The sequence below is a fragment of the Natator depressus genome, chromosome 24 (genome assembly GCF_965152275.1).
Source record: "Natator depressus isolate rNatDep1 chromosome 24, rNatDep2.hap1, whole genome shotgun sequence".
NCBI classification, from domain to species: Eukaryota; Metazoa; Chordata; order Testudines; family Cheloniidae; genus Natator; species Natator depressus.
In genome coordinates this window covers 19570763-19598174 of record NC_134257.1, presented here as the reverse complement: position 1 = coordinate 19598174, position 27412 = coordinate 19570763, and the positions used below count along the sequence as shown (strand labels likewise).

Below are 27412 nucleotides of genomic sequence, written 5' to 3'. Positions count from 1 at the left end.
ACCCCTTTAAACACAGCTACAATCCTTTTATTAATGAGCCTTTAAACCCTTCCCCAGGAATTCCTGGCCCCCTTCCCATGGTGAGAGTTGAGTCTCTGAAACTATTTACATTGGGAAGGGCAGCTGCAGCCGTGCCAGCTGGGAGAATGATTCCGGGACGCCTCACCCGCAGGCTCCAGGGCATGTGCTGAGCTGAGAGGTCAGGAAGGGGAATATTGCACAGTGAGGGGGCGTAATGGGGCCAGAGGTTTTAGGTAGCAGGGACACCAGGGTGGATGGGCCCATGGGTCTGATCTGGGTGGGGGAGCAGGGAGGAGGCGGGATATCGGGCTGGATGGGCCTGTGGGGCTGATCCGGGATAGTCTCTATTGCCCCAGTGGGGCCATGAGGAACTCGTTGACCCCTCCGCTCTCTTAGCACTTTCCCATCCTTCTCTGAGCTGTGCCACCGGGGCTGGTGGAAGGATGGGAAGCTGCGCTGGGACCCCATTATTGGGGCTAAATACCCAGCCGGCAAGGTGGTGGCGGGGGAGAGAGTGCCCAAGCCCACCAAGCCACAAGTGCCCTTTTCTTCCCATTGTTGTGCCCAGGCCACCGCGCCAGTGGCCATCTTGTTGCGCCATCTTCCACAACCAGCTTTGTGTGTGTGTGTGTGGGGAGGGGGCATAGACTAGGCATCCCTTCCCAATGTCTGTGGGTCCCAATTCTGAGGCCTAGCAGGCTGTTAGAAGCCTGAGTTACCTTCGGAGCCATGGCAACGGGACCCACTATCCTGTTGGCTGGAGACAAAATGGCTGACCCAGAATAATGGCAAGATGGCTGCTGCATGTAGTCCTGTATTTGATTTAGAGCAGCCTTGGGACGCTGCCCCGGGGAGCGAAGACCAAGCAGCGGCCACCTTCCTTAGACAGATGTCAACTGGTGTTGCATAAAGAAACAAGATGGCTGCCCAGTGTTGGCGGATAACACAAAAGCTCGAAGGTGCATTGGCGTGGCAAAACACACGCCTCGGCGAGGTGAAGAAGGGATGGGATCCACCCAAGCGAACAGAAAATGGCGGCCGTCACAGCCCTCCCCAGACTGGGCTCAAACTAGGCCGTGTAGAAACAAGATGGCCGCCGTGCGCAGGCTGAAGAGAAGCCTGAATTTGCTGCACTGCTATAAGAATGTGGCCTGCGATTTGGGAAGGCAGCATGTGGGAATTTGTTCTGGAGGGCAGGGGTAGTGTCGCTCTTCCCCCTCCGTGTCGTTTCCCCCCCCACTTAAAAAACAAGTTGGCCACTGCAAGTAGGCAAAACTAGGCCACGTGCAACCAAGATGGCTGCCTTGTGCAAGCCAAAGGGAAGCCTGGATTTGTGGTGGTGCCATGAGAAGGGCTCCCTGATGGTCAAACAAAACCATGGAGGCTTTGCGTGACGGGGAAACTACAAAAGATGCCTGAGAGGGACATCAAGCCACGCCGCTTCCAGACCACGATGGCTGCTGCGGGGAGGCCGAAGGGAAGGCCAGGTGTCGTGAGGATGGGGCTCTGACACACGAAGATGCAACCTGCAGACTTAGCCCCGCCTGGCGGCACCAACAGGGACGACCCGGCCTGGCGTCAAGAGCTGCTGCTCAACTAAGAAGATGGCCACTGTGCACAGGCCGAAGCCTGGCTGGAGTTGAAGAACTCAGGGGGAGGCTGGCCAGCGGAACGGGGGTGGGGGTGATGGGTGGGGGGGCAAAGGGGGGGGGCGTCTCGTGCTGTTTCCCCTCCTTGGTGCCCCCTTCACAGGAGCAAGGCAGACCCGAGCAAGACCAGCCAGGCCGAGGCGCTCAGCCCCGCCGCGCCCCCGTTCCCGCCGTCTGGCAGCTTGACGCCCGGGTTGTTCCGCCGCTCGCTCTCCACGGTGACGCGGCGGTCGTCCCGGATGAGGTCCTCGTGGTCCCCGTGGTCCGGCGGCGCAGGCGTGGCGGCGGCGGTGACTGCGGCGGGGGCCGTGGTGGCGGCCGTGGCCGTGGCCGTGGCATTGGCTGTGGCGTTGGCCCCGTGGCCGGGCATGACCTCCAGGCGGGGGATGATGGGGGCGAAGAAGGTCTTGTTGGTCAGGTCCCTGTTGCAGAGGTGGCCGGAGCAGCAGGAGCCCACCAGGCTGACGGCCACACTGCCCTTTGCCTCCTTGGTGCAGTCCTTGTCCTGCACGCAGCCCTTGATGGGGCGGCTCAGCGAGAAGTTGCCTGGAGGAGACGGGACGGGGGAGAGTCAGGGGCGGGGCCGCGGCGCTGGGGGGCACTGTGCTGCAGGGAGCGGGCTGGGGACCCTCTCCCGGCTGCCGGTGCTGGCCCCGATGCACCAGGAGGGGGCGCTGTGCTATGTGAACAGGGTAGGGGCCCTCCTCGGCCGTTGGGGCTGGCCCCGATGCGCCACTAGGGGCTGTAGGGAGTGGGGGGCCCCTCCCCTGGCTGTCAGTGCTGGCCCCGATGCACCAGTAGGGGGTGCTGTGCTCAGTGCACAAGTCCATGCTCAGAAGGGGCCCCGGCCTGCTCCGCCTGCCCTGCGCCCCGAGACCCCGCCAGCCCCCGAGGGGAAGGGGGCGCGCTGGCAGCAGAGGGCTGGGAGGCCCAGCGTGCGTCTGGCAACTGCCGGGCTGTAAATGGTGCCCTCGCACTGGGCTGGGAGGGGTAGGGCCGCCCCTGCCATGCCCCATTGCCCCTGACTGGCCCCTTGCTGTGGGGACCGACATTCCCACGCCAGGCTCCGTGGCCCCATGGGGGCCCACAAATATGTGTGGCGCTGGGCCCACGAAAGGTTCATCTGGCCCTGGCTCTGCTGTAGGGAGTGTGTGTGGGGGAAACAGGGGGCCCGCCCCTGGTTGTTGGTGCTGGCCCCGATGCACCACGAGGGGGCGCTGTGCTGTAGGGAGTGGGGGGGCCCTCCCCTGGCTCTCGTGCTGGCCCCAATGTGCCACTAGGGGGCGCAGTGCTATGGACCGGGAGCGGGGAGCCCTCCTCCGGCAGTCAGGGCTGGCCCCGATGCACCACAAGGGGGCGCTGTGCTCTAGGGAGTGGGGGGGGCCTCCCTGGCTCTCCGTGCTGGGCCCAATGTGCCACTAGGGGGCGCAGTGCTATGGACCGGGAACAGGGTGGCCCTCCTCCGGCAGTCAGGGCTGGCCCCGATGCACCACTAGGGGGCGCTGTGCTGTAGGGAGTGGGGGGGCCCTCCCCTGGCTCTCTGTGCTGGCCCCAATGTGCCACTAGGGGGCCCAGTGCTATGGACCGGGAGCGGGGGGCCCCTCCTCCGGCAGTCAGGGCTGGCCCTGATGCACCACGAGGGGGCGCTGTGCTGTAGGGAGTGGGGGGGCCCTCCCCTTGCTGTCAGTGCTGGCCCCAATGTGCCACTAGGGGGCCCAGTGCTATGGACCGGGAGCGGGGGGCCCCTCCTCTGGCAGTCAGGGCTGGCCCCGATGCACCACGAGGGGGCACTGTGCTGTAGGGAGTGGGGGGGCCCACCCCTGGCTGTCTGTGCGGGCCCCAATGTGCCACTAGGGGGCGCAGTGCTATGGACCGGAAGCGGGGGGGCCCCTCCTCTGGCAGTCAGGGCTGGCCCCGATGCACCACGAGGGGGCGCTGTGCTGTAGGGAGTGGGGGGGCCCTCCCCTGGCTGTCTGTGCGGGCCCCAATGTGCCACTAGGGGGCGCAGTGCTATGGACCGGGAGCGGGGGGGCCCTCCTCCGGCAGTCAGGGCTGGCCCCGATGCACCACAAGGGGACACTGTGCTGTAGGGAGTGGGGGGGCCCTCCCCTGGCTGTCTGTGCTGGCCCCAATGTGCCACTAGGGGGCGCAGTGCTATGGACCGGGAGCAGGGGGGCCCCTCCTCTGGCAGTCAGGGCTGGCCCCGATGCACCACGAGGGGGCGCTGTGCTGTAGGGAGTGGGGGGGCCCTCCCCTGGCTCTCTGTGCTGGGCCCAATGTGCCACTAGGGGGCGCAGTGCTATGGACCGGGAGCAGGGGGCCCCCTCCTCTGGCAGTCAGGGCTGGCCCCGATGCACCACGAGGGGGCACTGTGCTGTAGGGAGTGGGGGGGCCCTCCCCTGGCTCTCTGTGCTGGGCCCAATGTGCCACTAGGGGGCGCAGTGCTATGGACCGGGAGCGGGGGGGCCCTCCTCCGGCAGTCAGGGCTGGCCCGGATGCACCACTAGGAGGCACTGTGATCTAGGCAGTGGGGGGGTCCTCCCCTGGCTATCCATGCTGGCCCCAATGTGCCACTAGGGGGCGCAGTGCTATGGACCGGGAGCAGGGGGGCCCCTCCTCTGGCAGTCAGGGCTGGCCCCGATGCACCACAAGGGGGCGGTGTGCTCTAGGGAGTGGGCGGGCCCTCCCCTGGCTGTCCGTGCTGGGCCAAATGTGCCACTAGGGGGCGCAGTGCTATGGACTGGAAGCGGGGGGGCCCCCCTCCGGCAGTCAGGGCTGGCCCGGATGCACCACAAGGGGGCGCTGTGCTGCATCAGGGGCTGCCTTTCCGGGAGTTTGGAGTGGGGGGGAGAGATGCACGGCCAGAGCACGATTTGCAAAGATCTGCCAGGCCCTTGGCCCCCCCGTCGGGGCGCGAACCCCGGTGTCCTGGCCAGCCCGCCATTGTGGGGATTGCACCTGGCTCCCCTGAGCCGCCCTGGCTTCCCACCCGAAACGGCTCCCTGCGGCGGCCAAACAGCTGCCGCGCCTCGCCCCAGAAGGGGCTGCCTCTGAGCCTCCCGCCCGGGCCTCACCGACTTTCATGGTGACGTTGCCGTGGAAGCAGCCCTGGTACCCGTCGTAGCACTTCACCACCGTGGCGTTGCTGGGAGAGCAGGCCTCGTTGCCTTGGCAGCTGTAGCACTCCAGCCCGTTGGGCACCCGGGCGCTCTCGTTACCTGGCGACCAGACAAAGGGGGGGCAGTTCGAGAGGAGGAGGTGGGGGGCTGGCCCCTCCCCGCACCCTCCTCCCCCCGGTGGGGCACTTACCCATCGGCTGCAGCGCCATGGCCTGGATGTCCAGCCGGGAGTTGCAGCGGCTGCTGTTGCAATTGTGCACCTGGGAGAAGGCGAGGATGCCGTGCAGGTCCACGCCCTTGTCGTTGGTGCCCGGTCTGCCCAGGCCGCAGCCCTTCTCGCCCACCAGGAACTGCCCGTGGCCTGGGGAGACAGCCGAGGGGTGAGCGAGCTGGGAGAGAACCCAGGCGTCCTGGATCCCAGCTTCCCCCTCCCAGACATGGAGACGGAATCCAGCTCCCCCTTCTCTAACCCACTAGACCCCACTCCCCTCCCCGAGCCAGGGCTAGAACCCAGGAGTCCTGTCCCCAGCCTGCCCTGCTCCAACCACTAGACCCCAGTTGCCTCCCAGACTCAGGGCTAGAACCCAGGAGTCCTAGCTCCTAGCCCCCCTGCTCTAATCACTAGACTCCCCTCCCCTCCCAGAGCTGGGGAAAGAACGCAGGAGTCCTGTCCGCAGCCTCCCCTGCTCCAACCTCCCAGAGCCAGGGCTAGAACCCAGCCTCCCCGCTCTAACCACTAGACTCCACACCCCTCCCAAAGCCAGGGAGAGAACCCAGGAGTCCTGTCCCCAGCCTGCCCTGCTCCAACCACTAGACCCCAGTGTGACGATGTGACGCAGCAGGGAGGGGGGAGTGTTGACCTGGGAATGTGCCCTGGGGATGGGAGACCTGAGAGCCTGTCACCTGAGCCAGGAGGGGGAGGGGGAGGTGACACCTCTGCCCAGGAATGTGGACGGAGGCTGCAGCAGGGAACCTGCTCGGTGGGTTTAGTTTCAGTTTGGGGCTGGGTGGAGGAAGACAGGGAACCCCAGGGCTGGGGTCTAAGCTCCCTGCTCCCCCAGAAGGACTTCACTGAGGGGTCCTGGGTGTACCCACAAGCTCTGTTTTGGACTGTGTTCCTGTTGTCCAATAAACCTTCTGTTTTACTGGCTGGCTGAGAGTCTCAGTGAATCCCAGGAAGAGGGGTGCAGGGCCTGGACTCCCCCACACTCCGTGACACCCAGTCACCTCCCAGAGCCAGGGATAGAACCCAGGAGCCCTGGCTCCCAGCCCTCACCCCGAGGGCCCACTCACTCCATTTCACGGCCGCCACGGTTTCCATGCACACTTGGGTGTTGGTGGGACACGAGATCGTCTTCATCTTCTCGGGGCTGCAGCCGCCGTCGCTGCGCTCCACACAGCTGTGGCACTCCAGGGCCGTGGCTCCTGCGTGGGGGGAAGGAATCCCTGTGAAACCCAGCGTGGCTGGCACACCTGTGCGGGGACCTGCCTGGGCCTGTCCCCGGTAGTGGAGGGACCCCTAATCTCTCAAAGGCAGGTGACATTTGTGCGTTTTCCCGGGTAATTTTGCACGGCTGTTTGCACGGCTCCCTCTCCTCCTTGCACAGATTCTCACCTGCTTTTGCACGCAGATTTGCACCCTTCCCTCGCCACTTTTGCACTTTTCCGTGTGAATTCACAAGTTTCCCTGTATAACTCCGTCTGTACAATTTTCACCTTTCCCTTGTAATGTTGCATGTCAAATGACACGGAGACGTGACAATCGACATGGGGCCACGTGAAAGTTATTATGCAAATTTGCAAAGAAAGGTGAAAATTAGCACGTCAAATTACACGGAAACATGACAAATGACGTTAATTTTCACCTTTCCCTTACAACTTTGCTTGTTAATTTTTATGTTGTCCCATGTAATTTTGCATGTCAATTTTCACATCATCTTACGTGCCAATTTGCACCTTTCCCACATAGCTTGGCATGTCAATTTGGACCCTTTCCCGGGTGACACGTTTCCTGTGTAATTTTACATGTCAATTGTCCCGTTTCTCCGCCTCATGGATTGTTCCCCAAACTCCTGCTTCATAAACATTCGAGTGGGTCTGCCTGTGTTTTACGCCCCTGTGCATCTTCGTAGAAATTCGGTGGCACATTTCCTCTCCCCTTTTGCACCAGTTTTAACTCGCTAGAAGTGCGCTCACTTTCCCTCCTCTCTGGACCCCCCTGCCCCCGGCTCTGTAAATTCTCATGGCGGGTGGCCCATCTCCCTGCCCTCGTTGCGTTATTTCCACTGTACATTTGCAGAGATTTGCCACCTTTCCCCTCCTCTTTGCACCATTTTCTCCAGGCGTTCCCACGGACGCTTGCACGCTGGCTTTCCTCTTCGCACCATTTGTCTGGGAGCTTGCACTTGCATTTGCACTTCTGTTTTGCACCATTTCTCACAAACACTTGCACGGGCGACAGACCTCCCCCTTTTCCAGTGGGTGGCTGTGTCAGCTCCAGGATGGGGGTGACCCCACCCCGGGGTGAGGCTGGCGTCCCTGGGAGGAGTCCTCCCAGTTGGCACTGTGCCCCAGACCCATTCCAGGTGGAGCAACCTGTCCCAGCAGGCACGGCACTCCCGCCCCCCCCCCCAATCCCATGGCCCTAACGGCTGCCCCCTCCCATTCCAGCATGGAGAACAGAGTCAATAGCCAGCCCCCAGAACTGGGGAAGGGGGGGTCGGTGAGCTGGGAGTCACCTCTCCAGGAGATCCTAGAGGGGAAAGGCCCTGTGCCCCATTCCTTGCCCCCCTGAGCCAGCCAGGCCACCACTCTGGGACTGGATGGGAGCCGGCGCCCCCTAGAGGGGAAAGGCTCCATGTCCCCATTCCCCAGCCAGCCCCCCGGCCTGGGGCTGGATTATCATGCCATGACTCAGTCATTCTCTCCAAGGAGCAGGGTTCCCCTGGCAGATGCAGCTGAGATGAAAACACCCCATCAATGTGCCCTGGGCCCGATCGACCCCTCCAACCCGGGGGGCGGGGGGGGTACCCCCAGTCTCGTCCCCTCTGGAGCGGTGTGCTCCCGGGCCCCGTACCTTGGAGGAGCAGTGCGGCCGCCAGCAGGAGAAGGGGGCCGGCTCTCGGGGGGCGGGGGGCTCCCATGGCTGCGTCTGCCTCGACCAGGCGGGTTCTCTCGGCTCCCGGCAGCTTCCACGCGACTCCGGCTGCCAGCGCTAAGCTAAGACGATAAATAAGAGGAAGCAGATGGGGCGGGGCGTCCCCACCCCCCCCTTGCACATCCCACCTTCCCTGGCTTTGCTGCGGGGCCCCGGGCCGGTGATTATTCACGTTGCCTCCCCAGAACCAAGCCCCGGCGCGTCGGTACCAGGGCGGTGGCTCTGCCAGGAACCGGTCCGGCCAGTCGGGGGAGCGGGCAACGCCTTCGCGGGGCAGCTTCAACGCTGGGGGCTCAGCACCGGGGGGAGCAGGAGCCCGGGGAGGCCTCGGGGCGGATCGGAACTGGGGAGGCCCCCAGCAACGGCGAGGGGTAAGCGCCCCCAACCAGCTCCCCATGGCACGGCAGCCGGTGCCCAGTCCCCTGCCCCGCTCCCCGCAGCACAGCGCCCCCTGCTGAGTCCCCCACCTCCCTTCTGAACCTCCCACCCCAGGGCGACCCCTGTGAGCCCCCTGCCCTGCTCCCCACAGCACAGCGCCCCCCAGGGAGTCCCCCTGGCTGTGGCCCCTGCCTTCCTGCTGAGCCCCCCTGTCCTGCTCCCCCTCAGCACGGTGCCCCCAGCTGTGTCCCCTGCCCTGTGGCCCAGCACCCCCTGGTGAGCCCCCTAGCGTCACCCTGAGGCCTTGGGGCCAGGACTGGGTCAGCAGGACACACTGACTTATTGAGTGACCCCAGCCTGCCCTGGGGCCCCGTATCGCTGCCTGAGGGCACTGAGGTCAGCACTGACTCAGCGCCTGGCCCCTGGCATGAGCTGGCACCGAGGGCCCAGCCTCAGCCCTGGCCCGGAGGAGTCACAAAACACGCAGCCAACATGGGTGCTCATAGGTGTGGCAACCAGCCCCCTAGACACCAGGTATAGTGGTTAGAGCAGGGGGCTGGGAGCCAGGACGCCTGGGTTCTCTCCCGAGCAGGGTTGTGTTTTGCTGGGTAGGTGGGTGGGGGTATGAGCATGTGTGGAGGTGCTGTGTGTGTTGTTGGGTAGCTCTGCCCCCCCTGCAATACAGTGCCCCCCCAGGACCCCGACCCCAGCCTGGGCGGACCCCGAGGCTGCTCAGGAGGGGAGGAAGAGGCCTGACATCCAGGATATTGGGGTGCAGCTGGGAACAGACCCCCGAGTCCAGACAAGCAGCTGCCCCTCCCTTGTCTCACCCGCCCCCCTGCACCCCAGGGCGAATCCTTCCCTTCCCCAGAGCTGGCACCAGGCAGCTCCTGAGTCATTGGGGCTGGGGTGTGGGGAGCACGGGGCCCCCCTTGTCCCAGGCCTCGGAAACAGGGACACACCCAGGGGAAGACTCAGAGGGAGGGGGCAAGGGATGGGCCAGGAGGCCCTTCCCCTCCAGGGGGCGCCAGCCCCACCTGGCTCCAGGGCGGGGACGGGCAGGTAAAAAGGGACAGCACTGTCGATCTACAGCACGCCAAGGATCTGTCCTTGGGGGGCTGGGAGCCAGGACTCCTGGGTTCTCTCCCTGACTCGGGGTGTGGGGGGCAGGGAAAAGGGGAGTCTAGTGGTTAGCGCAGTGGGGGGTCAGGACTCCTGGGTTCTCTCTCTGGCTCTGAGAGGGGAGTGGGGTCTAGTGGTTACTGCAGGCAGGCTGGGAGCCAGGACTCCTGGGTTCTATTCCACCGCCTCCCTCGTGGGCTGGTTTCCACCGGTGTGCCCAGCCGGGTTCCCCAGGGCCCAGACGTGCCCCGTTGGGATGACAGTGGCAGGACCGGCCTTACGGGTGGGCACTGGTGGCGACCGCTGCTCGGGAAGCCAGGGCAGGAAATGGGCACCGGGGCTCACTTCGCCTGCCTGCCCTACCCGGAGAATGAGCTCTCCCTCATAAGACCATAAGAACGGCCAGACTAGGTCAGACCAAGGCTCCACCCAGCCCAGTGTCTTGTCTACTGACAGTGGCCAGTGCCCGGTGCCCCAGGGGGAATGAACAGAACAGGGAATCGCCAAGTGACCCATCCCCTGTCGCCATTCCCAGCTTCTGGCAAACAGAGGCCAGGGCCACCATCCCTGCCCATCCTGGCTAATAGCCATCGATGGACCTGTCCTCCATGAACGTATCTAGTTCTTGTTTCAACCCTGTTATAGTCTTGACCTTCACCATATCCTCTGGCGAGGAGTTCCACAGGTTGCCTGTGCGTTGTGTGAAGAAATACTTCCTCTGGTTTGTTTTGTTCTTGTGTTATGAGAAGGAGTAAACAACACTTCCTTATCTACTTTCTCCACACCAGTCATGGTTTTATAGACCTCTATCCTATCCCCCCTTAGTCTCCTCTTTTCCAAGCTGAAAAGTCCCACTCTTATTAATCTCTCCTCACATGGCAGCCGTTCCAGACCCCTCATCATTTTGGTTGCCCTTTTCGGAACCTTTTCCAATCCCAATAGATCTTTTTTGAAGGGGGACGACCACATCCCCTCCACGTCCCCTTCCTGGAGCTCTCCCTGTGGGGTAGGGGCGGGCAGCGCCGCAGACCAGGCAAGGGGGCTGGCGCCAGCTCACACAGCCGAGCATGGGCGACACCGGGCGATCTCTAGCAAGGAAGGGGGCATTTCCCCTCAGCCGGCCCTGCCTAGACGGTGCTGGGCTCTCCTGCCAGCCTGGCTCTGAGGGTCCCAGGGCAGCTGCCGGGGATTCTTTGGGCGTCATCTCCAGGGCAGCTGAGACTTAGAGGGGGGGCATCAGGGTCTCTTGCTGGCTGCTGAGGCCTTGCAAAATCAGTGCAGGCCATGTCATGTGGCGTGAGCGCCCTCTGGGGCGAAAGGTGGTCAGTACTCCAGTCAGTACCCCAGTTCTACCCCAATTCTACTCTGGGACGGAAGTGGGGCTAGTGTTTAGAGCAGAGGGGGCTGGGAGCCAGGACTCCTGGGTTCTCTCCCCAGCCCTGGCAGGGGAGTGGGGGCTGGTGGGTTAGAGCAGGGGGTGCTGGGAGCCAGGACTCCTGGGTTCTCTCCCCAGCCCTTGTAGGGGAGTGGGGGCTGGTGGGTTAGAGCAGGGGGCGCTGGGAGCCAGGACTCCTGGGTTCTCTCCTGGTCTGCGTGGGGCTGCGATGGGATTCCTTGCGGAGGGGAGGCGGGCGGTGGGAGGGGGTGGAGGCCTCCGGGGCTGTGCCTACTCGCGGGCTGTTTGTGCCAACGGAAGAGCTGCTCTTGGGCAACGTCCTGTCACACAGCTTCCTTGGGGAAGCGGCAGCCTGGCGAGGGCCAGTGGGAGCCCGCGATTTTGGAGCTGGGGTGCTGAACACAAAGGAGTCCTTGGCTCTTGGAAGGTTGCTGAGCCGCGGCCCAGGTACCCGCTGCTCCCCCCAGGCCCTGCCCCTGCCCCGAAGCAGGGAGGGCTGGATTGGGCCCCAATCCTGGGTAGAGGGAGACGGGTGCAGGGAAATGCCAGGTGGTGCCCCCTTGCCCTGGGGATGGGCTACAACAGGGTCCTCTGCTGCTCCCAAGGGCTGGGTGCGGCGCTGGAGGGCCCCTATGGGCTGCAGGTGTCTGTGGGGCACCCCACGCCTCTTGGCTCCTGGGATTCGGTCTGGGAGCTTGGCTGGGGAGCCTGGCAGCTCTCGGAGCTCATCCCCTTCCGTCTTTACCCTCCTCTGAGCTCGTCTGGGATCCTCCAGCCTCGAGCCAGACCCCAGCCCCCAAGCTGGCTGCACCTTCCTCCACGGGTGGCGAGTTCCATGGGCCCAGCAATGTCCCTGCCGCCCAGGGCCGTCCTGAGGATTTATGGGGCCCTACGTAGTGTTATTAAATGGGTGCCCCTATGCCCGACGGCAGCCCGAGCTCACAGCCCCGGCGGGCGGGGGGGACACGGGGAGGGACGAGACAGCAAAGGATAAGGAGAGTCACAGTTCCCCATAGAGAGCCCCGGACCCTCTCCCTCACGCACAATGGACGTGCAGAAGGCACCTAATGAAAAACACTAAGCTTGGGAATTAAAAATGTCCACCCCAGGTTCTTGATCTGCCCTGAAGTTTGTCAGGCATTTATTTGCCAGAGCTCTGTGGGAAGGGCGAGTCAGCTGCACTGCTGAACACAACCCTAAATATGATGGGACACACGAGGCTGCTCTTCTCTGTTTTACATTTTCTTAATCAGTATTTCTAAGCCGATTTTATATTTTAAATGTACTCTTAAGCCTTCATCGTTCCAGATTACTACATATTTAACTCACTGAAACAAAGACATTCTTTTCAATTAACCAGTCCCGGAGGGTTAGCGCCTTCATAGCAATGCTCATTGCTTGTCGAACAAGGGAACACTCATTTACTTTGTGTCTGGTGGCACCTTAAAGACTAACAGATTGATGTGGGCACAAGCTTTCGTGGGCTAGAACCCACTTCACCGGATGCATGGGGTGAAATGACAGGAGCGGGCGTTGTTATCCTGACACATGAGGGACGGGAGTTACCTCACAGGTGGAGAACCGGTGCTGACAGGGCCAATTCGATCCGGGTGGATGTGGTCCACTCCCAATAAGAGATGAGGAGGTGTCAATTCCCGGAGAGGCAAAGCTGCTTCTGTAATGAGCCAGCCACTCCCTGTCCCCTCACTAGGCCAACATTTCCATGGCTGACTCAGAACAACGCTTCTCAGCTCTCGTCCCCTAGCGCCCTCCTCTATTTGCGCTACATTGGTGACATCTTCGTCAAACAGACCCACGGGAAGGAGGGCCTTGAGGAATTCCACCTGGATTTCAACAATTTCCATCCCACCATCAACCTCAGCCTGGACCAGTGCACACAAGAGATCCACTTCCTGGACACTACGGTGCTCATAAGCGATGGTCACATAAACACCACCCTATACCGGAAACCTACTGACCGCTATACTGACCTACATGCCTCCAGCTTCCATCCAGGACACATCACACGATCCGTTGTCTACAGCCAAGCCCTAAGATGCAACCGCATTTGCTCCAACCCCCCAGACGGAGACAAACACTTACAAGATCTTTATCAAGTGTTCTTACAACTACAATACCCACCTGGGGAAGTGAGGAAACAGATTGACAGAGCGAGACGGGTACCCAGAAATCTCCTACTACAGGACAGGCCCAACAAGGAAAATAACAGAACGCCACTGGCCATCACGTACAAGCCCCCAGCTAAAACCTCTCCAGCACATTATCAACGATCTACAACCTATCCTGGAAAACGATCTCTCACCCTCCCAGACCTTGAGAGACAGGCCAGTCCTCGCTTACAGTCAGCCCCCCAAACTGAAGCAAATACTCACCAGCAACCACACACCACACCACAGAAACACCAACCCAGGAACCAACCCCTGTAACAAACCTCATTGCCTTCTCTGTCCCCAGATCTATTCTAGCAACACCATCAGAAGACCCAACCACCTCAGCCACACCATCAGGGGCTCGTTCACCTGCACGTCTACTAATGTGATATATGCCCTCAGGTGCCAGCTATGCCCCTCTGCCATGGACATTGGCCAGACCGGACAGTCCCTACGTAAAAGAATAAATGGACACAAATCGGACGTCAGGAACGGTGACATACAAAAGCCAGTAGGAGAACACTTCAACCTCCCTGGACATTCGATAACAGATTTGAAAGTAGCTGTACGTGAACAAAAAAACTTCAGAAACAGACTTCAAAGAGAAACAGCAGAACTAAAATTCATTTGGAAATTTAACACCATTAATTTGGGCCTGAATAGGGCCTGGGAATGGCTGGCTCATTACAGAAGCAGCTTTGCCTCTCCGGGAATTGACACCTCCTCATCTCTTATTGGGAGTGGACCACATCCCCCGGATCGAATTGGCCCTGTCAGCACCGGTTCTCCACCTGTGAGGTAACTCCCGTCCCTCATGTGTCAGGATAACAATGCCTGCTCCGGTCATTTCACCCCATGCATCTGATGAAGTGGGTTCTAACCCACGAAAGCTTATGCCCACATCAATCTGTTAGTCTTTAAGGTGCCTCCGGACACAAAGTAGATGCGTGTTCCCTTGTTCGACAAGCAATGAGCATTGCTATGAAGGCACTAACCCTCTGGGACTGGTTAATTGAAAAGAATGTCTTTGTTTCAGTGAGTTAAATATGTAGTAATCTGGAACGATGAAGGCTTAAGAGTACATTTAAACAATAATATCAGCTTAGAAATACTGATTAAGAAAATGTAAAACAGAGAAGAGCAGCCTCGTGTGTCCCATCATATTTAGGGTTGTGTTCAGCAGGGCAGCTGACTCGCCCTTCCCACAGAGCTCTGGCAAATAAATGTCTGACAAACTTCAGGGCAGATCAAGAACCTGGGGCGGACATTTTTAATTCCCAAGTTTAGTGCTTTTCATTAGGTGCCTTCTGCACGTCCACTGTGCGTGAGGGAGAGGGTCCGGGGGTCTCTGCGGGGAACTGTGACTTTCTGCCATCTTGTTATCCTTTGCTGCCTCGTCCCCCCCAGCCTCCCCAGGCTGCGAGCTCGGGCTGCTGTCGGGCCCAGGGGCACCCGTTTAATAACACTGCGTAGGGCCCCACAAATCCTCAGGATGGCCCTGCACACACCCCAACCCTTGGCCCGAGCCCTGAGCCTCTCCCACACCCCAAACCCCTCATCCCCAGCCACAGCCCTCACCCCGCACCCCAACCCTCGGCCCTAGCCCTGAGCCTCTCCCACACCCCAAACCCCTCATCCCCAGCCCCACCCCACAGCCCTCACCCCGCACCCCAACCCTCTGCCCTAGCCCTGAGCCTCTCCCACACCCCAAACCCCCCATCCCCAGCCCCACCCCACAGCCCTCACCCTTTCCTGATGGCCAGTCAGGATTGGCTCTATCTGGGGGACTCCAGTCTCTGCCCGACATTATTGACAGAGGGTTGAGGTCTGGCAGCTCTGATCTTGGGGGCTGTGACCTGGAGCTGGTTCCCAAATAACGTCCTTTTGGACCCCAGTGTATATAGTGAAATTTGAGTCCTTTTTTAGCTGTACCTTAACCGATTATTACACTAAAATGTTACTAACCAACCCTAACAAAGTGCAACCAAATTCTCTAACCAATCCAACCCCACCACCTTCATTAATTCACACCGAGCAAAATTCATTCTGTAACGGACAGAAACAATTAAAGAACCAGACAGAGACCAGAGAGAGAAACAAGAGGGACGTGGGGACCTTAATGACAAAACAACATAGAAACGAGGATTTCCCGACCACAGCTGTTGAGAAATGATTTCTTGCCGGACAGACTGTATCAAACTACGTTTCCTTTAACCATCTTAAGATCTGTTTCTTTATGGGGTGGTCGTGGGGGCCATTAGGACGGGGGCTGCTTCTTACCAGCCGGATCTGACATTGTTTTACTGTCATGTAGATGGCATGTGAGGATGGGACTTCCTGCTTCTCGGCCGATGGCTGCTGCTCGGCTGCTCTTTCAATCTGGCTGCAGGCGAAGGCCTGAGGCTTTAGGCCGTGCAGACAAAGGTCTTATCCTTACAGCAGCTGCAGAGGAAGCTACAAGTGGCCAGAATAAGCTGCCCAAGGGAGTTGTTCCTTCCTGACCCTTGTGAGGGGACGGTTCACTCACAGCCTGGAGCATGGGGGTCCTAGTTATTCTAATCCCCCTTGTAGGAACCTGGGTTCTCTCATGGGCTGTACTGCCCTCCCCTGCTCCCCGTGAGCCCTCCCCAAGCACAAGGCCTCGGCAAGGTCCTGTAGCAGTGAGTTCCACGGGGTAATTTTGCATAGGGTAAATATATATCGGTTCATATTTACTTATTATTATCATGAGCCGCAGCAGTGGGACTGATATCGCTGCTTGGACAGGCTTGGATCAGGGCCCCCCCAGTGTGCTAGGTGCTGCAGACTCCGAGAAGTTTTCAGTGGGGCAGCTGTGAGGTGAAAGGGGCTGGAATCCAGGACTCTGGGGCTGTATCCCTGGCTCTGGGAGGAGAACGGGGTCTAGTGGGTTAGAGCGGGGGAGGTCTGGGAGCCAGGACTCCTGGGTCCTTGGCTCACCTCACAGAGAGGCCCGATCCAATGTTAACCCTTTCCCTGCAGAAAAGTGGAGAGTGTCCAAGAAAATGCACCTCAGTGATTCCAGGCAGGCCCTGAAGGGGGCGCTGCTCTGCTCCCTGCTCTCAGCTCTGCTGCTCCAAGGTAGTGACACATCTCTGCAGAGTCCAGCTGGGTCCTGTGTTTACTGGTGGGGGCATGTGTCACGGAGTGTGGGGGAGTCCAGGCCCTGCACCCCTCTTCCTGGGATTCACTGAGACTCTCAGCCAGCCAGTAAAACAGAAGGTTTATAGGACAACAGGAACACAGTCCAAAACAGAGCTTGTGGGTACCCCCAGGACCCCTCAGTCAAGTCCTTCTGGGGGAGCAGGGAGCTTAGACCCCAGCCCTGGGGTTCCCTGTGTTCCTCCACCCAGCCCCAAACTGACACTAAACCCCCCCAGCAGGTTCCCTGCTGCAGTCTCCGTCCACATTCCTGGGCAGAGGTGTCACCTCCCCCTCCCCCTCCTGGCTCAGGTGACAGGCTCTCAGGTCTCCCATCCCCAGGGCACATTCCCAGGTCAACACTCCCCCCTCCCTGCTGCGTCCCATCCTCACATCTCTCCCCCCTTCGAGACTGAACTGAGCGGGGTCACTCTGACCAGTGACCTGGGGAAGTTCGGGGCCCCCTCTCCGGGACAGCGCATCCGCTATCAGGTTGGCACTTCCCTTCACGTGGACCACGTCCATGTCGTAATCCTGCAGGAGCAGGCTCCACCTCAGGAGCTTGGCGTTGGCTCCTTTCATCTGGTGCAGCCAGGTCAGGGGAGAGTGGTCTGTGTAGACGGTGAAGTGTCGCCCGAAGAGATAGGGCTCCAGTTTCTTGAGGGCCCACACCATGGCCAGGCACTCCTTCTCGATGGCCACGTAGTGTTGCTCCCGGGGTAGCAACTTCTTGCTCAGGTACACGATGGGGTGTCTCTCCCCCTTTCCATCCTCCTGCATTAACACCGCCCCTAGTCCCGTGTCCGAGGCATCGGTGAACACCACAAAGGGCTTGTCAAAGTCTGGGTTTGCCAGAACTGGGCCACTGACCAGAGCCTCCTTCAGCGCCCGGAAAGCCTCCTGGCACTGCTCGGTCCAGACCACCTTGTCTGGCTTCCCCTTCTTGCATAGCTCAGTGATGGGGGTGGCTATGGCGCTAAAGTGGGGCACAAATCTTCGGTAGTATCCTGCCATCCCAATAAAGGCTTGGACCTGCTTTTTGGTGTGGGGAGCGGGCCAGTCTCTGATCACCTCCACCTTGGCCGGTTCCGGCTTTAGGCGGCCGCTCCCCACCCGATGGCCCAGGTAAGATACTTCAGCCATCCCCACCTTGCACTTCTCCGCTTTGACAGTCAGCCCAGCCCCCTGGAGTCGGTCCAGCACTTGTCTAACCTGGGACACGTGGTCCTCCCAGGTCTGGCTAAAGACACAGATGTCATCAATATACGCCACGGCAAAACTCTCCATCCCCCTCAGGAGCTGGTCCACTAGGCGCTGGAAGGTGGCCGGCACTCCCTTGAGGCCGAAAGGCAGGGTCAGGAACTCATAGAGCCCCAGTGGGGTGATAAAGGCCGATTTCAGCCGGGCATCTGCATCCAGCGGCACTTGCCAGTAGCCCTTTGTAAGGTCCATGGTGGTAAGGTACCGAGCTCCTCCCAGCTTGTCTAGGAGCTCGTCAGGCCCGGGCATGGGGTAGGCATCCGATACAGTGATGGCATTGAGCTTCTGATAGTCCACACAGAACCGGACCGACCCATCCTTTTTGGGGACCAGCACCACCGGTGAGGCCCAAGGGCTGGCCGATGGCTGGATCACCCCCAAAGCCAGCATGTCCCGGACCTCTCTTTCCAGGTCCTGAGCAGTTTTCCCTGTGACTCGGAAGGGGGAGCATCTTATCGGCAGGTGCGACCCTGTCTGCACCCGGTGGACAGTCAGATTAGTGCGTCCAGGCTGGTTGGAAAACAGCTGTCGGTAAGGATGCAGCACCCCCCTGACCTCAGCTTGCTGGGCGGGGGTTAGCTGATCCGAGAGGGGGATTGTTTCCAGGGGGAACCAGCTCTGGTCCCAGGGAATAGATCTACTAAAGGGTCATCTCCCTGCTCCTCCCACTGTCCACACACAGCTAACACCACATTCCCCCTGGCATAATATGGCTTCATCATATTCACATGGTACACCCGGCGGTGGTGGGCCCGGTTCGACAGCTCCACCACATAGTTTACCTCATTGAGCTGCTTGACGACCTTGAAAGGGCCCTCCCAGGCGGCCTGTAGTTTGTTCTTTCTCACGGGGATGAGAACCATCACCTGATCCCCGGTGGCGTAGGCCCGGGCCCGCGCCGTGCGGTCATACCAGACCTTCTGCTTCCTCTGGGCTCTGGCCAGATTCTCCCTGGCCAGGCCCATGAGTTCAGCCAGTCTCTCTCGGAAGATCAGGACATACTCCACCACTGACTCTCCATCGGGAGTGGCCTTCCCCTCCCACTCGTCTCTCATCAGGTCCGGGGGCCCCTCACCCTCCTTCCATATAACAGTTCGAAAGGCGAAAATCCGGTAGACTCCTGGGGCACCTCCCTTTACGCGAACAGCAGGTGAGGTAAGTACTTGTCCCAATCCTGCGGGTGCTGGTTCATAAAGGTTTTCAGCATCATCTTTAGCGTCCCGTTAAACCTCTCCACCAGCCCATTGGACTGGGGGTGATACGCTGAGGCCCAGTCATGCCGGACCCCACATTTCTCCCACAAGCACCGGAGCAGGGCCGACATGAAGTTGGAGCCTTGGTCTGTCAAGACTTCCCTGGGGAACCCCACTCGGCTGAAAATGGTCAGGAGCGCATCTGCCACGGTGTCTGCTTCAATGGAAGCTAAGGGCACTGCCTCGGGGTAGCGGGTGGCGAAATCTACCACCACCAGAATGTATTTCTTCCCCGACCGGGTCGTCTTGCTGAGAGGCCCCACGATGTCCATGGCCACCTTCTGGAAAGGCTCCTCTATGATGGGCAAAGGTCTCAAAGCCGCTTTCCCCTTGTCCCGGGCCTTCCCCACCCTCTGACAGGGGTCACAGGATCGGCAATACTGCCGGACGGTGGTAAAGACCCCGGGCCAGTAAAAGTTCTGTAGCAACCTCTGCCGGGTGCGCCGGATTCCCCGGTGCCCTGCGAGGGGGATGTCGTGGGCCAGGTACAGGAGCTTGCGGCGGTACTTCTGGGGGACCACCAGCTGCCTCCTGATCCCACAGGACTCCCCTTCCCTTGTGGGAGCCCACTCTCGGTACAGGAACCCCTTCTCCCACAGGAACCTCTCCTGGCAGCCTCTCCTCATGGTCCGTCCTACACTGAGGTCGGCCAGGTCCCTGAGCTTCCGCAAGGAGGGATCTTTCCTCAACTCGGCCTGGAACTCAGCGGTTGGGGAAGGGATGGGGACCAGTTCCCCCTCAGTGGTCAGGTCTGAGGCCGCAGCCTCTCTGAGCCGTGCCCCTCGGCGCTCCCTCCCCACCAGGGTAGGGTCCTGCGCCTCCGGTGTGGTACCCTCCCCAAGGTCAGGGTGCAGTGCCCCTCACCGGCTCTGGCTACGGGTCACAACCAGGGCGGTCTGGGGCTTGCTTGGCCAGTCCTCTAGGTCTCCCCCCATCAAAACTTCAGTGGGCAAATGGTGGTGTACCCCCACATCCTTGGGGCTCTCCTTGGTCCCCCATTTCAGGTGTACCCTTGCCACGGGCACCTTAAATGGGGTCCTGCCCACCCCTGACAGGGTCAGGTAGGTGTTGGGCACCACCCGATCTGGGGCCACCACCTCGGGCCGGGCCAGCGTCACCTCTGCGCCCGTATCCCAGTATCCACTGACCTTCCTCCCATCCACCTCCAGGGGAACAAGGCACTCTCTCCGGAGGGACAGCCCCGCGCCCACCCTGTAAACCGAGCACCCTGAGTCCGGAGCATCCGGCCCTCTGGCGGGGCTGGCCTGGGGTACTCTTCCCTCCTGAGCAGGTGGTAAACTGGCAGCCCCCCTTGCCTGGGCCATCTGCCCCTCGTCCAGCTGGGTCCCTGCCCAGTTAACCCTGGGTAGGTTGGGTCTGCTCAGTCTGTCCCTGAGCCCGGGGCACTGGGTCCGTACGTGGCCTCTCTGGCCACAGTGATAGCAGCTCAGGTCACGTTGGTCCCCTCGAGCGGGTCGGAGGGGCCCGACACCAGGCGTTCCCCTTGGGAGGGGGTTCTCCCTATTTCCCCGCTGGGAGGTCCCATGGTCACTCTCTCTCTGCATCGGGGGGGGCCTGTTCTTTTGGGACTCCTCCCGGCTACCCCCTGACCGACTGTTCACAAACTCGTCGGCCAGCTGCCCTGCATGCTGGGGGTTCGCGAGCTTTTTGTCCACCAGCCACAGCCTCAGGTCGGACGGGCACTGTTCATACAGGTGCTCCAGTACGATGAGGTCAAGCAGGTCCTCTTTAGCTGTGGCCCCCGCTGTCCACTTGCGGGCATATCCCTGCATCCGGTTGGCCAGTTGTAGGTAGGTGACCTCAGGCGTTTTACGCTGACTCCGGAACCTTCTCCGGTACATCTCGGGGGTCAGCCCAAACTCACGGAGCAGGGCCTGTTTGAACAGTTCATAGTCCCCTGCCTCCGCCCCTGTCATCCGGCTGTAGACCTCCACGGCTTTGGGGTCCAGTAAGGGGGTGAGGAACTGGAGCCTGTCTGCAGGGTCAACCCTGTGCAGCTCGCAGGCATTCTCAAAGGCCGTCAGGAAGCTATCTATGTCCTCCCCTTCCTTCCGCTGGGCCAGGAAGCACTTATCAAAGCTCCTTGCAGTCTTGGGTCCCCCCACACTCACCGCAGCCGGGGCCCCACTGCTCCTCAGCCTGGCCAGCTCCAGTTCATGCTGTCTTTGTTTCTCCTTCTCCTGACGTTCCCTCTCCTTCTCCTGACGCTCCCTCTCCTTCTCCTCCTGCTCATGTTGACGTTGTTTCTCCTCATGTTGACGTTGTTTTTCATGATCCTCCAGCTCCCTCATTTTCCTCTCCCTCTCCCATTCCAGCCGCATCCACTCCAGGGATGGGGAGCTCCGCCGGGAGGATCCCCTGCTGGCTGCCGGGGTCAGGGTGCCCTCGGTATTCGCTGGGCTTCCCCCAACCCCTCCCCAAGGCCTAGGTAGGAAGGGTCTCGGGATGTCCTGGGCAGCAGTCTGACCCCTCCCAGCCCGGTCAGGCCCCAGGGCCCACGCTGCGTCCGCCGGGCGGCTTCCCTCCGGGGCAGGGATTGGGTCATCCAAGCGATCCCTCTCCTCCAGCTGGGCAATCAGCTGTTCCTTGGTGGACCTGCCAATGCGCAGCCCCCTCTGCCTGCACAGCTCCACCAGGTCGCTCTTAAGGCGTTTAGCGTACATCTCCCGGCTGGCCACTCGCAGGCCGGGCAGCTTTCTACGGTTTCCAGGAGAAGCCCCTAGTGTGTCAGTCCTTCTTGAGGTCCCCACCTCTTTGCCAGGGTCGAGCTGCAAACTCCTCCGCCCCTGGGACCGCTCGCTGCGATCCCCCGGGGGACCCTGTTACTGCAAAAGTCCTTCTCTCTGGTCACACACTCCCAGGGGTTAACCGCCCCCTGAAACCGTCTCTCTCTGAATCTTCAGCACGCCTGGTCCCCGTCAATCCCCCTTCGTTTTACTGTTCCCCAGTCACTTACTGCAGGAAGCGCCGTTCACGGGGGGCAGTGACTCCTGGGTTCTGTCCCAGCTCTGGGAGGGGAGTGGGGTCTAGTGGTTGGAGCAGGTGGGGCTGGGAGCCAGGACTCCTGGGTTCTCTCCCTGGCTCTGGGAGGGGAGTGGGGTCTAGTGGTTAGAGCAGGTGGGGCTGGGAGCCAGGACTCCTGGGTTCTGTCCCAGCTCTGGGAGGGGAGTGGGGTCTAGTGGTTAGAGCAGGTGGGGCTGGGAGCCAGGACTCCTGGGTTCTCTCCCTGGCTCTGGGAGGGGAGTGGGGTCTAGTGGTTAGAGCAGGGAGGGCTGGGAGCCAGGACTCCCGGGTTCTGTCCCAGCTCTGGGAGGGGCATGGGGTCTAGTGATTAGAGTGGGGCTGGGGGGCTGGGAGCCAGGACTCCCGGGTTCTGTCCCATCCTCTCCCATCTCCTCTCTCCTAGTGGCCGTCGGGCTGGAGTGCTACAGCTACATGGGCACCTTCATGGGCAGCGTCTCTCTGGGCGAGGTGCCCAAGGTTACGTGCGGGCCGGCGCAGAACGTCTGTGCCGAGGGGCTGATCGCCTTGGGCATCGGTAACGCTGCCTGGAGATCTGGGGCACCCCGGGACTGCGCCACTCCCCGAGGGACAGAGCTGGGATCATCAGGGGGCTGATCCGGGAGGGGGCGGGATACCGGGCTAGATGGGTCCGTGGGGCTGATCCTGGGGGGCGGGAGGGGTCAGGATGTCAGGGTGGCTGGGCCCGTGGGGCTGATCCGGGGGGTGGGGAGGGGCAGGATGTCAGGGTGGCTGGGCCCGTGGGGCTGATCCTGGCGGGGGAGGAGGGGGCAGGATGTCAGGGTGGCTGGGCCCGTGGGGCTGATCCTGGGCGGGGAGGAGGGGGCAGCTGTCAGGGTGGCTGGGCCCATGGGGCTGATCCTGGGGGGCAGGATGTCAGGGTGGCTGGGCCTGTGGGGCTGATCCTGGGGGGCGGGAGGGGGCAGGATGTCAGGGTGGCTGGGCCCGTGGGGCTGATCCTGGGCGGGGAGGAGGGGGCAGCTGTCAGGGTGGCTGGGCCCATGGGGCTGATCCTGGGGGGCAGGATGTCAGGGTGGTTGGGCCTGTGGGGCTGATCCTGGCGGGGGAGGAGGGGGCAGGATGTCAGTGTGGCTGGGCCCGTGGGGCTGATCCTGGGGGGCGGGAGGGGGCAGGATGTCAGGGTGGCTGGGCCCGTGGGGCTGATCCTGGGGGGCGGGAGGGGGCAGGATATCCGGGTGCCTGGGGCCGTGGGGCTGATCCAGGGGGGCAGGAGGGGGCAGGATGTCAGGGTGGCTGGGCCCGTGGGGCTGATCCTGGCGGGGGAGGAGGGGGCAGGATGTCAGGGTGACTGGGCCCGTGGGGCTGATCCGGGGGGGCGGGGGAGGGGCAGGATGTCAGGGTGGCTGGGCCCGTGGGGCTGATCCTGGCGGGGGAGGAGGGGGCAGGATGTCAGGGTGGCTGGGCCCGTGGGGCTGATCCAGGGGGGCAGGAGGGGGCAGGATGTCAGGGTGGCTGGGCCCGTGGGGCTGATCCTGGCGGGGGAGGAGAGGGCAGGATGTCAGGGTGACTGGGCCCGTGGGGCTGATCCGGGGGGGGGGGGGGGGGGGAGGGGCAGGATGTCAGGGTGGCTGGGCCCGTGGGGCTGATCCTGGCGGGGGAGGAGGGGGCAGGATGTCAGGGTGGCTGGGCCCGTGGGGCTGATCCTGGGGGGCGGGAGGGGGCAGGATGTCAGGGTGGCTGGGCCCGTGGGGCTGATCCTGGGCGGGGAGGAGGGGGCAGGTGTCAGGGTGGCTGGGCCCATGGGGCTGATCCTGGGGGGCAGGATGTCAGGGTGGCTGGGCCCGTGGGGCTGATCCTGGCGGGGGAGGAGGGGGCAGGATGTCAGGGTGACTGGGCCCGTGGGGCTGATCCGGGGGGTGGGGAGGGGCAGGATGTCAGGGTGGCTGGGCCCGTGGGGCTGATCCTGGCGGGGGAGGAGGGGGCAGGATGTCAGGGTGACTGGGCCCGTGGGGCTGATCCGGGGGGTGGGGAGGGGCAGGATGTCAGGGTGGCTGGGCCCATGGGGCTGATCCTGGCGGGGGAGGAGGGGGCAGGATGTCAGGGTGACTGGGCCCGTGGGGCTGATCCTGGCGGGGGAGGAGGGGGCAGGATGTCAGGGTGGCTGGGCCCGTGGGGCTGATCCTGGCGGGGGAGGAGGGGGCAGGATGTCAGGGTGGCTGGGCCCGTGGGTGTGAGCCGGTGCAGGCCTGTGGAACTCCCTGCTGCCCCCTGCACTCACCCGCGGCGGGGTCCCGTCTCCCCAGGGGACCAGCGGATGCTGGTTATGATGAAGAAGGGCTGCCATGCGGCGCAGATTCGGGACCTCTCCATCGTTCCCAACTGGCCGTACCTCCCCATCTACTCTCACACCCGCTTCTGCAATGCCAGCCTCTGCAACCACCGGTACCAGGACAATAGCCTCATCCCGGCCTTTCCCACAGGTACCAGCTCTGTCCTCCGGGGGGCGCTGGCTCCCGTCCGGCCCCCGGGCAGGGACTGGCTGGCTCAGTGGGAATGGGGCTTGGGGCCTTTCCCCTCGGGGGGCGCCAGCCCCGATCCTATCCTCAGCGATTTGGGGTGCTCTGCGTGAACTGGTTTTCTGGGTCTCAGCTCAGGTCCTAACGGCCCCCCCCTTTCAGGCCCCCACCCTGCCAAGGGGTGTCTGATGAGCTTGGGTTTCTGCACCTCCCCTCATCCCGCCTTCCCCCCGACTCCGTCTAGGTCAGGGGGGCTGGTTCCTCACCCTTTTTCCCTCTTCCCTCCCCCGCAGCGCCCCCAGGCAACGCCTCGGCCAGCCTCTTGTGCTACACCTGCCTCGGGACCACCCCGGAGAGCTGCTCCCTGCGCCAGGCCCAGCAGACCCGCTGCTATGATGACTCCCCGAGGTGCTTCGACGGGACGGGCACGGCCACCATCGGTAGGGAGGGGCCGGGCTCGGAGCTGCTGGGCCGGGGGGGGGCAGCCAGGACTCTTGGGTTCCCAGTGCAGTAGGATCAGAGAATGGGACATGGGGCCTTTCTCTTGTAGGGGGCACTGGCCCTGATCCGGCTGCAGACTGGGGACTGGCTGGCTTGGTGGAGGGAGCTGGAGGGGTCAGGCCACTCCCATTGGGGGCCGCCCCAGAAGTGCAGGTCAAAGGGACCGTCCGTGGCGCTGGGGAGGGGGCTGATGGGAGCGAGAGGCATCCCAATGGCTGGCTGGGTGTGTCTAGGCCTAGGGAGGGCTGGCGGGGGTGCATGGGGGGTAGGGTGGGGGGGCTGGCTAGATGACTGTCTGGGGGATGTCCAGGGGTGAGAGGGATGGCTGGATGCAGAGGTGTGTGTGTGGGGTGCAGGGATTGGATGGATGGACGGATGGATGGATGGATGGGGGAGTGGATGGATGGATGGATGGATGGGGGAGTGGATGGATGGATGGATGGATGGTGTCCCTAGCCTCTGTTCGTCAGAGGGTGGAGATGGATGGCAGGAGAGAGATCACTTGACTATTACCTGTTAGGTTCACTCCCTCTGGGGCACCTGGCATTGGCCACTGTCGGTAGACAGGATACTGGGCTGGATGGACCTTTGGTCTGACCCAGTATGGCCGTTCTTATGGATGGACGGATGGATGGATGGATGGGGGAGTGGATGGATGGATGGATGGATGGGGGAGTGGATGGATGGATGGTGTCCCTAGCCTCTGTTCGTCAGAGGGTGGAGATGGATGGCAGGAGAGAGATCACTTGACTATTACCTGTTAGGTTCACTCCCTCTGGGGCACCTGGCATTGGCCACTGTCGGTAGACAGGATACTGGGCTGGATGGACCTTTGGTCTGACCCAGTATGGCCGTTCTTATGGATGGACGGATGGATGGATGGATGGATGGATATAGATGTATACAGGGATGGCTGGCTGGACAGCTGTATACGTGGCTGGCAGGGCAGCAGGGCGCGTCCAGTGAGGGACAGACAGAGAGCCATCTGACCCTCTCTCTCCGTGCTTCCCAGGGGGATTTGCAGTCCCCATCTATTTCCGCTCCTGCCACGCAGTGGGCTGCGCGTCGATCACGTCGTGGGACCCTTGGCTGAAGATCCAGCTTGAGAGGACATCCTGCTGTGCCCAGCCCCTGTGCAACCACGCGCCGGAGCCGGCACCCACAGCCAGCCCCCGCCCCTCGCACACAGCCTCCACCCGGGACCGCCCCGCCAATGCAAGCCCCCGGCCCGGGCTGCCCCTGCCCACGCTGCTGCTGCTGCTGCTGCTGGGGGGCTGGGCCTGGGGGGCTGAGAGGGCTGCTCTGGGATCAGAGCAGGGATGGAGACACCCCCTTTAGAGGACCCCTCCCAGTCCTGGGTGCACCATAAGGTCCGTTGAGCCAGCCCCAGCCCAATATCCCAGTGCCCCAGTTCCCACTGTGCCCAGCTCCTCCCAGCCACCCCAGAGAATCCCACCCTTTGCCCCTCAATGCACCACAACCCCCATGAAGTGATGGAGATGCTGCCCAGGGCTCTTTAATACCCGTCACTCTGGAGCAGGGGAGACGCTGTCCCTGCTAGGTGCCCCCACCCCCCACCAAACCCCCCAGTCCGATCGCACTTCATGTGCGGACTGGCGATTTCTTTGGAAACGTGCAATGGCTGAGCCGGATACCCTGGAGCCGCCCCATCTGGCCAAGCTGAGGGTGTTCAGTGGTAGCTGAGGGACGGCTGCTCTGGATCAGCCCCAAGGGCCCATCTACCCCGGTGTCCCGCCTCCTCCTTGCCCCCTGGATCGGCCCTGTGATGGGCTGTACCCCACAGGGTGCAGTCTGGGAGCTGTTGGAACTGCTGTGCCCCCTTGATTATTCAGAGGGGCTGGCTCAGCCTGCCTCTCCAGGCCCTGTTATTACCCAACACGACAGCAGGTGGCACCACACACCCTACTGAGTTACCTGAGTGCTTTACCATAAGCCACTCATAGACGCCAGTTTGGCCAATGAAACGCCAGCCAGTTTCCCAGCTCCCCCGCCTTGCACCCCTACTGGAGTATAAACCCAGAATTAGACCATCGGGCACTGCACAGGGATCTGTACGGTGCAAGCTCATTAATTAACTTGCTCATTAAGTAACTTGATGTGGGGAAGTTGTGCAACAAGCCTGTGTTAGCCAAGCTGAGGTTTTCCCAGACACTTCACTCAAAACCCCTCTGGTTAAGATAAAACATGTTTATTAACTACAAAAGATCGATTTTAAGTGATTATAAGTGACCGCAAACAGATCAAAGCAGATTACCTAGCAAATAAACAAAGACACAAACTGGGCATAATCCTTGTGCTTGTGTGTGTTTCCTCAATAAGCCATCAACACTGGTTGGCCTTTTTACTGTTGTGCCTGAAAGGCTGCTCGTGGGTGTTTCCAAACTTCCTGTACAAACCTTCCCGTACAACGCTAGCGCACACAATTTAACAGGAGATTAATGTTCAACAGATTAAGATTTTTAGAATGATACCTCACAAAGCAGACTTTGTACAAGACATATCATAACTATATGACAGTGGTGACTATGGGGGTGCCAGGTGTCACAAGCCCATCTACACCCAGCATCCTCCCTGTCCCCCCAGATCAACCCCCCGGACGCATCTACCCCAGTATCCCGCCTCCTCCCTTCCCCCTGGCTCAGCCCCATGACCTGACTACCCCAGTATCCTGCCCCCTCCCTGCCCC

At 61.6% G+C, this 27412-nt stretch overlaps 2 protein-coding genes across 2 annotated transcripts; one reads left to right on the top strand and one right to left on the bottom strand.

The window, feature by feature from the left end:
• Window positions 1–1767: 1767 nt before the first annotated feature.
• Window positions 1768–7932, bottom strand: LYPD3 (LY6/PLAUR domain containing 3). Its single transcript, XM_074938814.1, has 5 exons — window positions 7866–7932; window positions 6083–6214; window positions 4980–5150; window positions 4745–4888; window positions 1768–2216 (listed from the first exon to the last, which is right to left on the bottom strand). The coding sequence occupies exons 1-5, from the start codon at window positions 7930–7932 to the stop codon at window positions 1768–1770; spliced, it is 963 nt and encodes a 320-aa protein (XP_074794915.1).
• Window positions 7933–11173: 3241 nt separating this feature from the next.
• On the top strand, window positions 11174–26980 carry LOC141977214 (ly6/PLAUR domain-containing protein 5-like). Its single transcript, XM_074938582.1, has 6 exons — window positions 11174–11289; window positions 16014–16112; window positions 22113–22244; window positions 23992–24168; window positions 24498–24644; window positions 25718–26980. Exons 2-6 carry the CDS (start codon window positions 16037–16039, stop codon window positions 26041–26043), a joined length of 858 nt encoding a protein of 285 aa, XP_074794683.1. The 5' UTR covers window positions 11174–11289; window positions 16014–16036; the 3' UTR covers window positions 26044–26980.
• The last annotated feature ends 432 nt before the right edge of the window (window positions 26981–27412 follow it).

Excerpts from the sequence above, each read along its gene's own strand:
- LOC141977214 (XM_074938582.1), top strand. The coding sequence starts at position 16,037 with ATGCACCTCAGTGATTCCAGGCAGGCCCTGAAGGGGGCGCTGCTCTGC. Across the intron at positions 16,113-22,112 it reads CTCAGCTCTGCTGCTCCAAG|TGGCCGTCGGGCTGGAGTGC; the intron begins GTAGTGACACAT and ends CCTCTCTCCTAG. Across the intron at positions 22,245-23,991 it reads GCTGATCGCCTTGGGCATCG|GGGACCAGCGGATGCTGGTT; the intron begins GTAACGCTGCCT and ends CCGTCTCCCCAG.
- LYPD3 (XM_074938814.1), bottom strand. The coding sequence starts at position 7,932 with ATGGGAGCCCCCCGCCCCCCGAGAGCCGGCCCCCTTCTCCTGCTGGCG. Across the intron at positions 6,215-7,865 it reads GGCCGCACTGCTCCTCCAAG|GAGCCACGGCCCTGGAGTGC; the intron begins GTACGGGGCCCG and ends CCCCCCACGCAG. Across the intron at positions 5,151-6,082 it reads CGTGGCGGCCGTGAAATGGA|GCCACGGGCAGTTCCTGGTG; the intron begins GTGAGTGGGCCC and ends CTGTCTCCCCAG.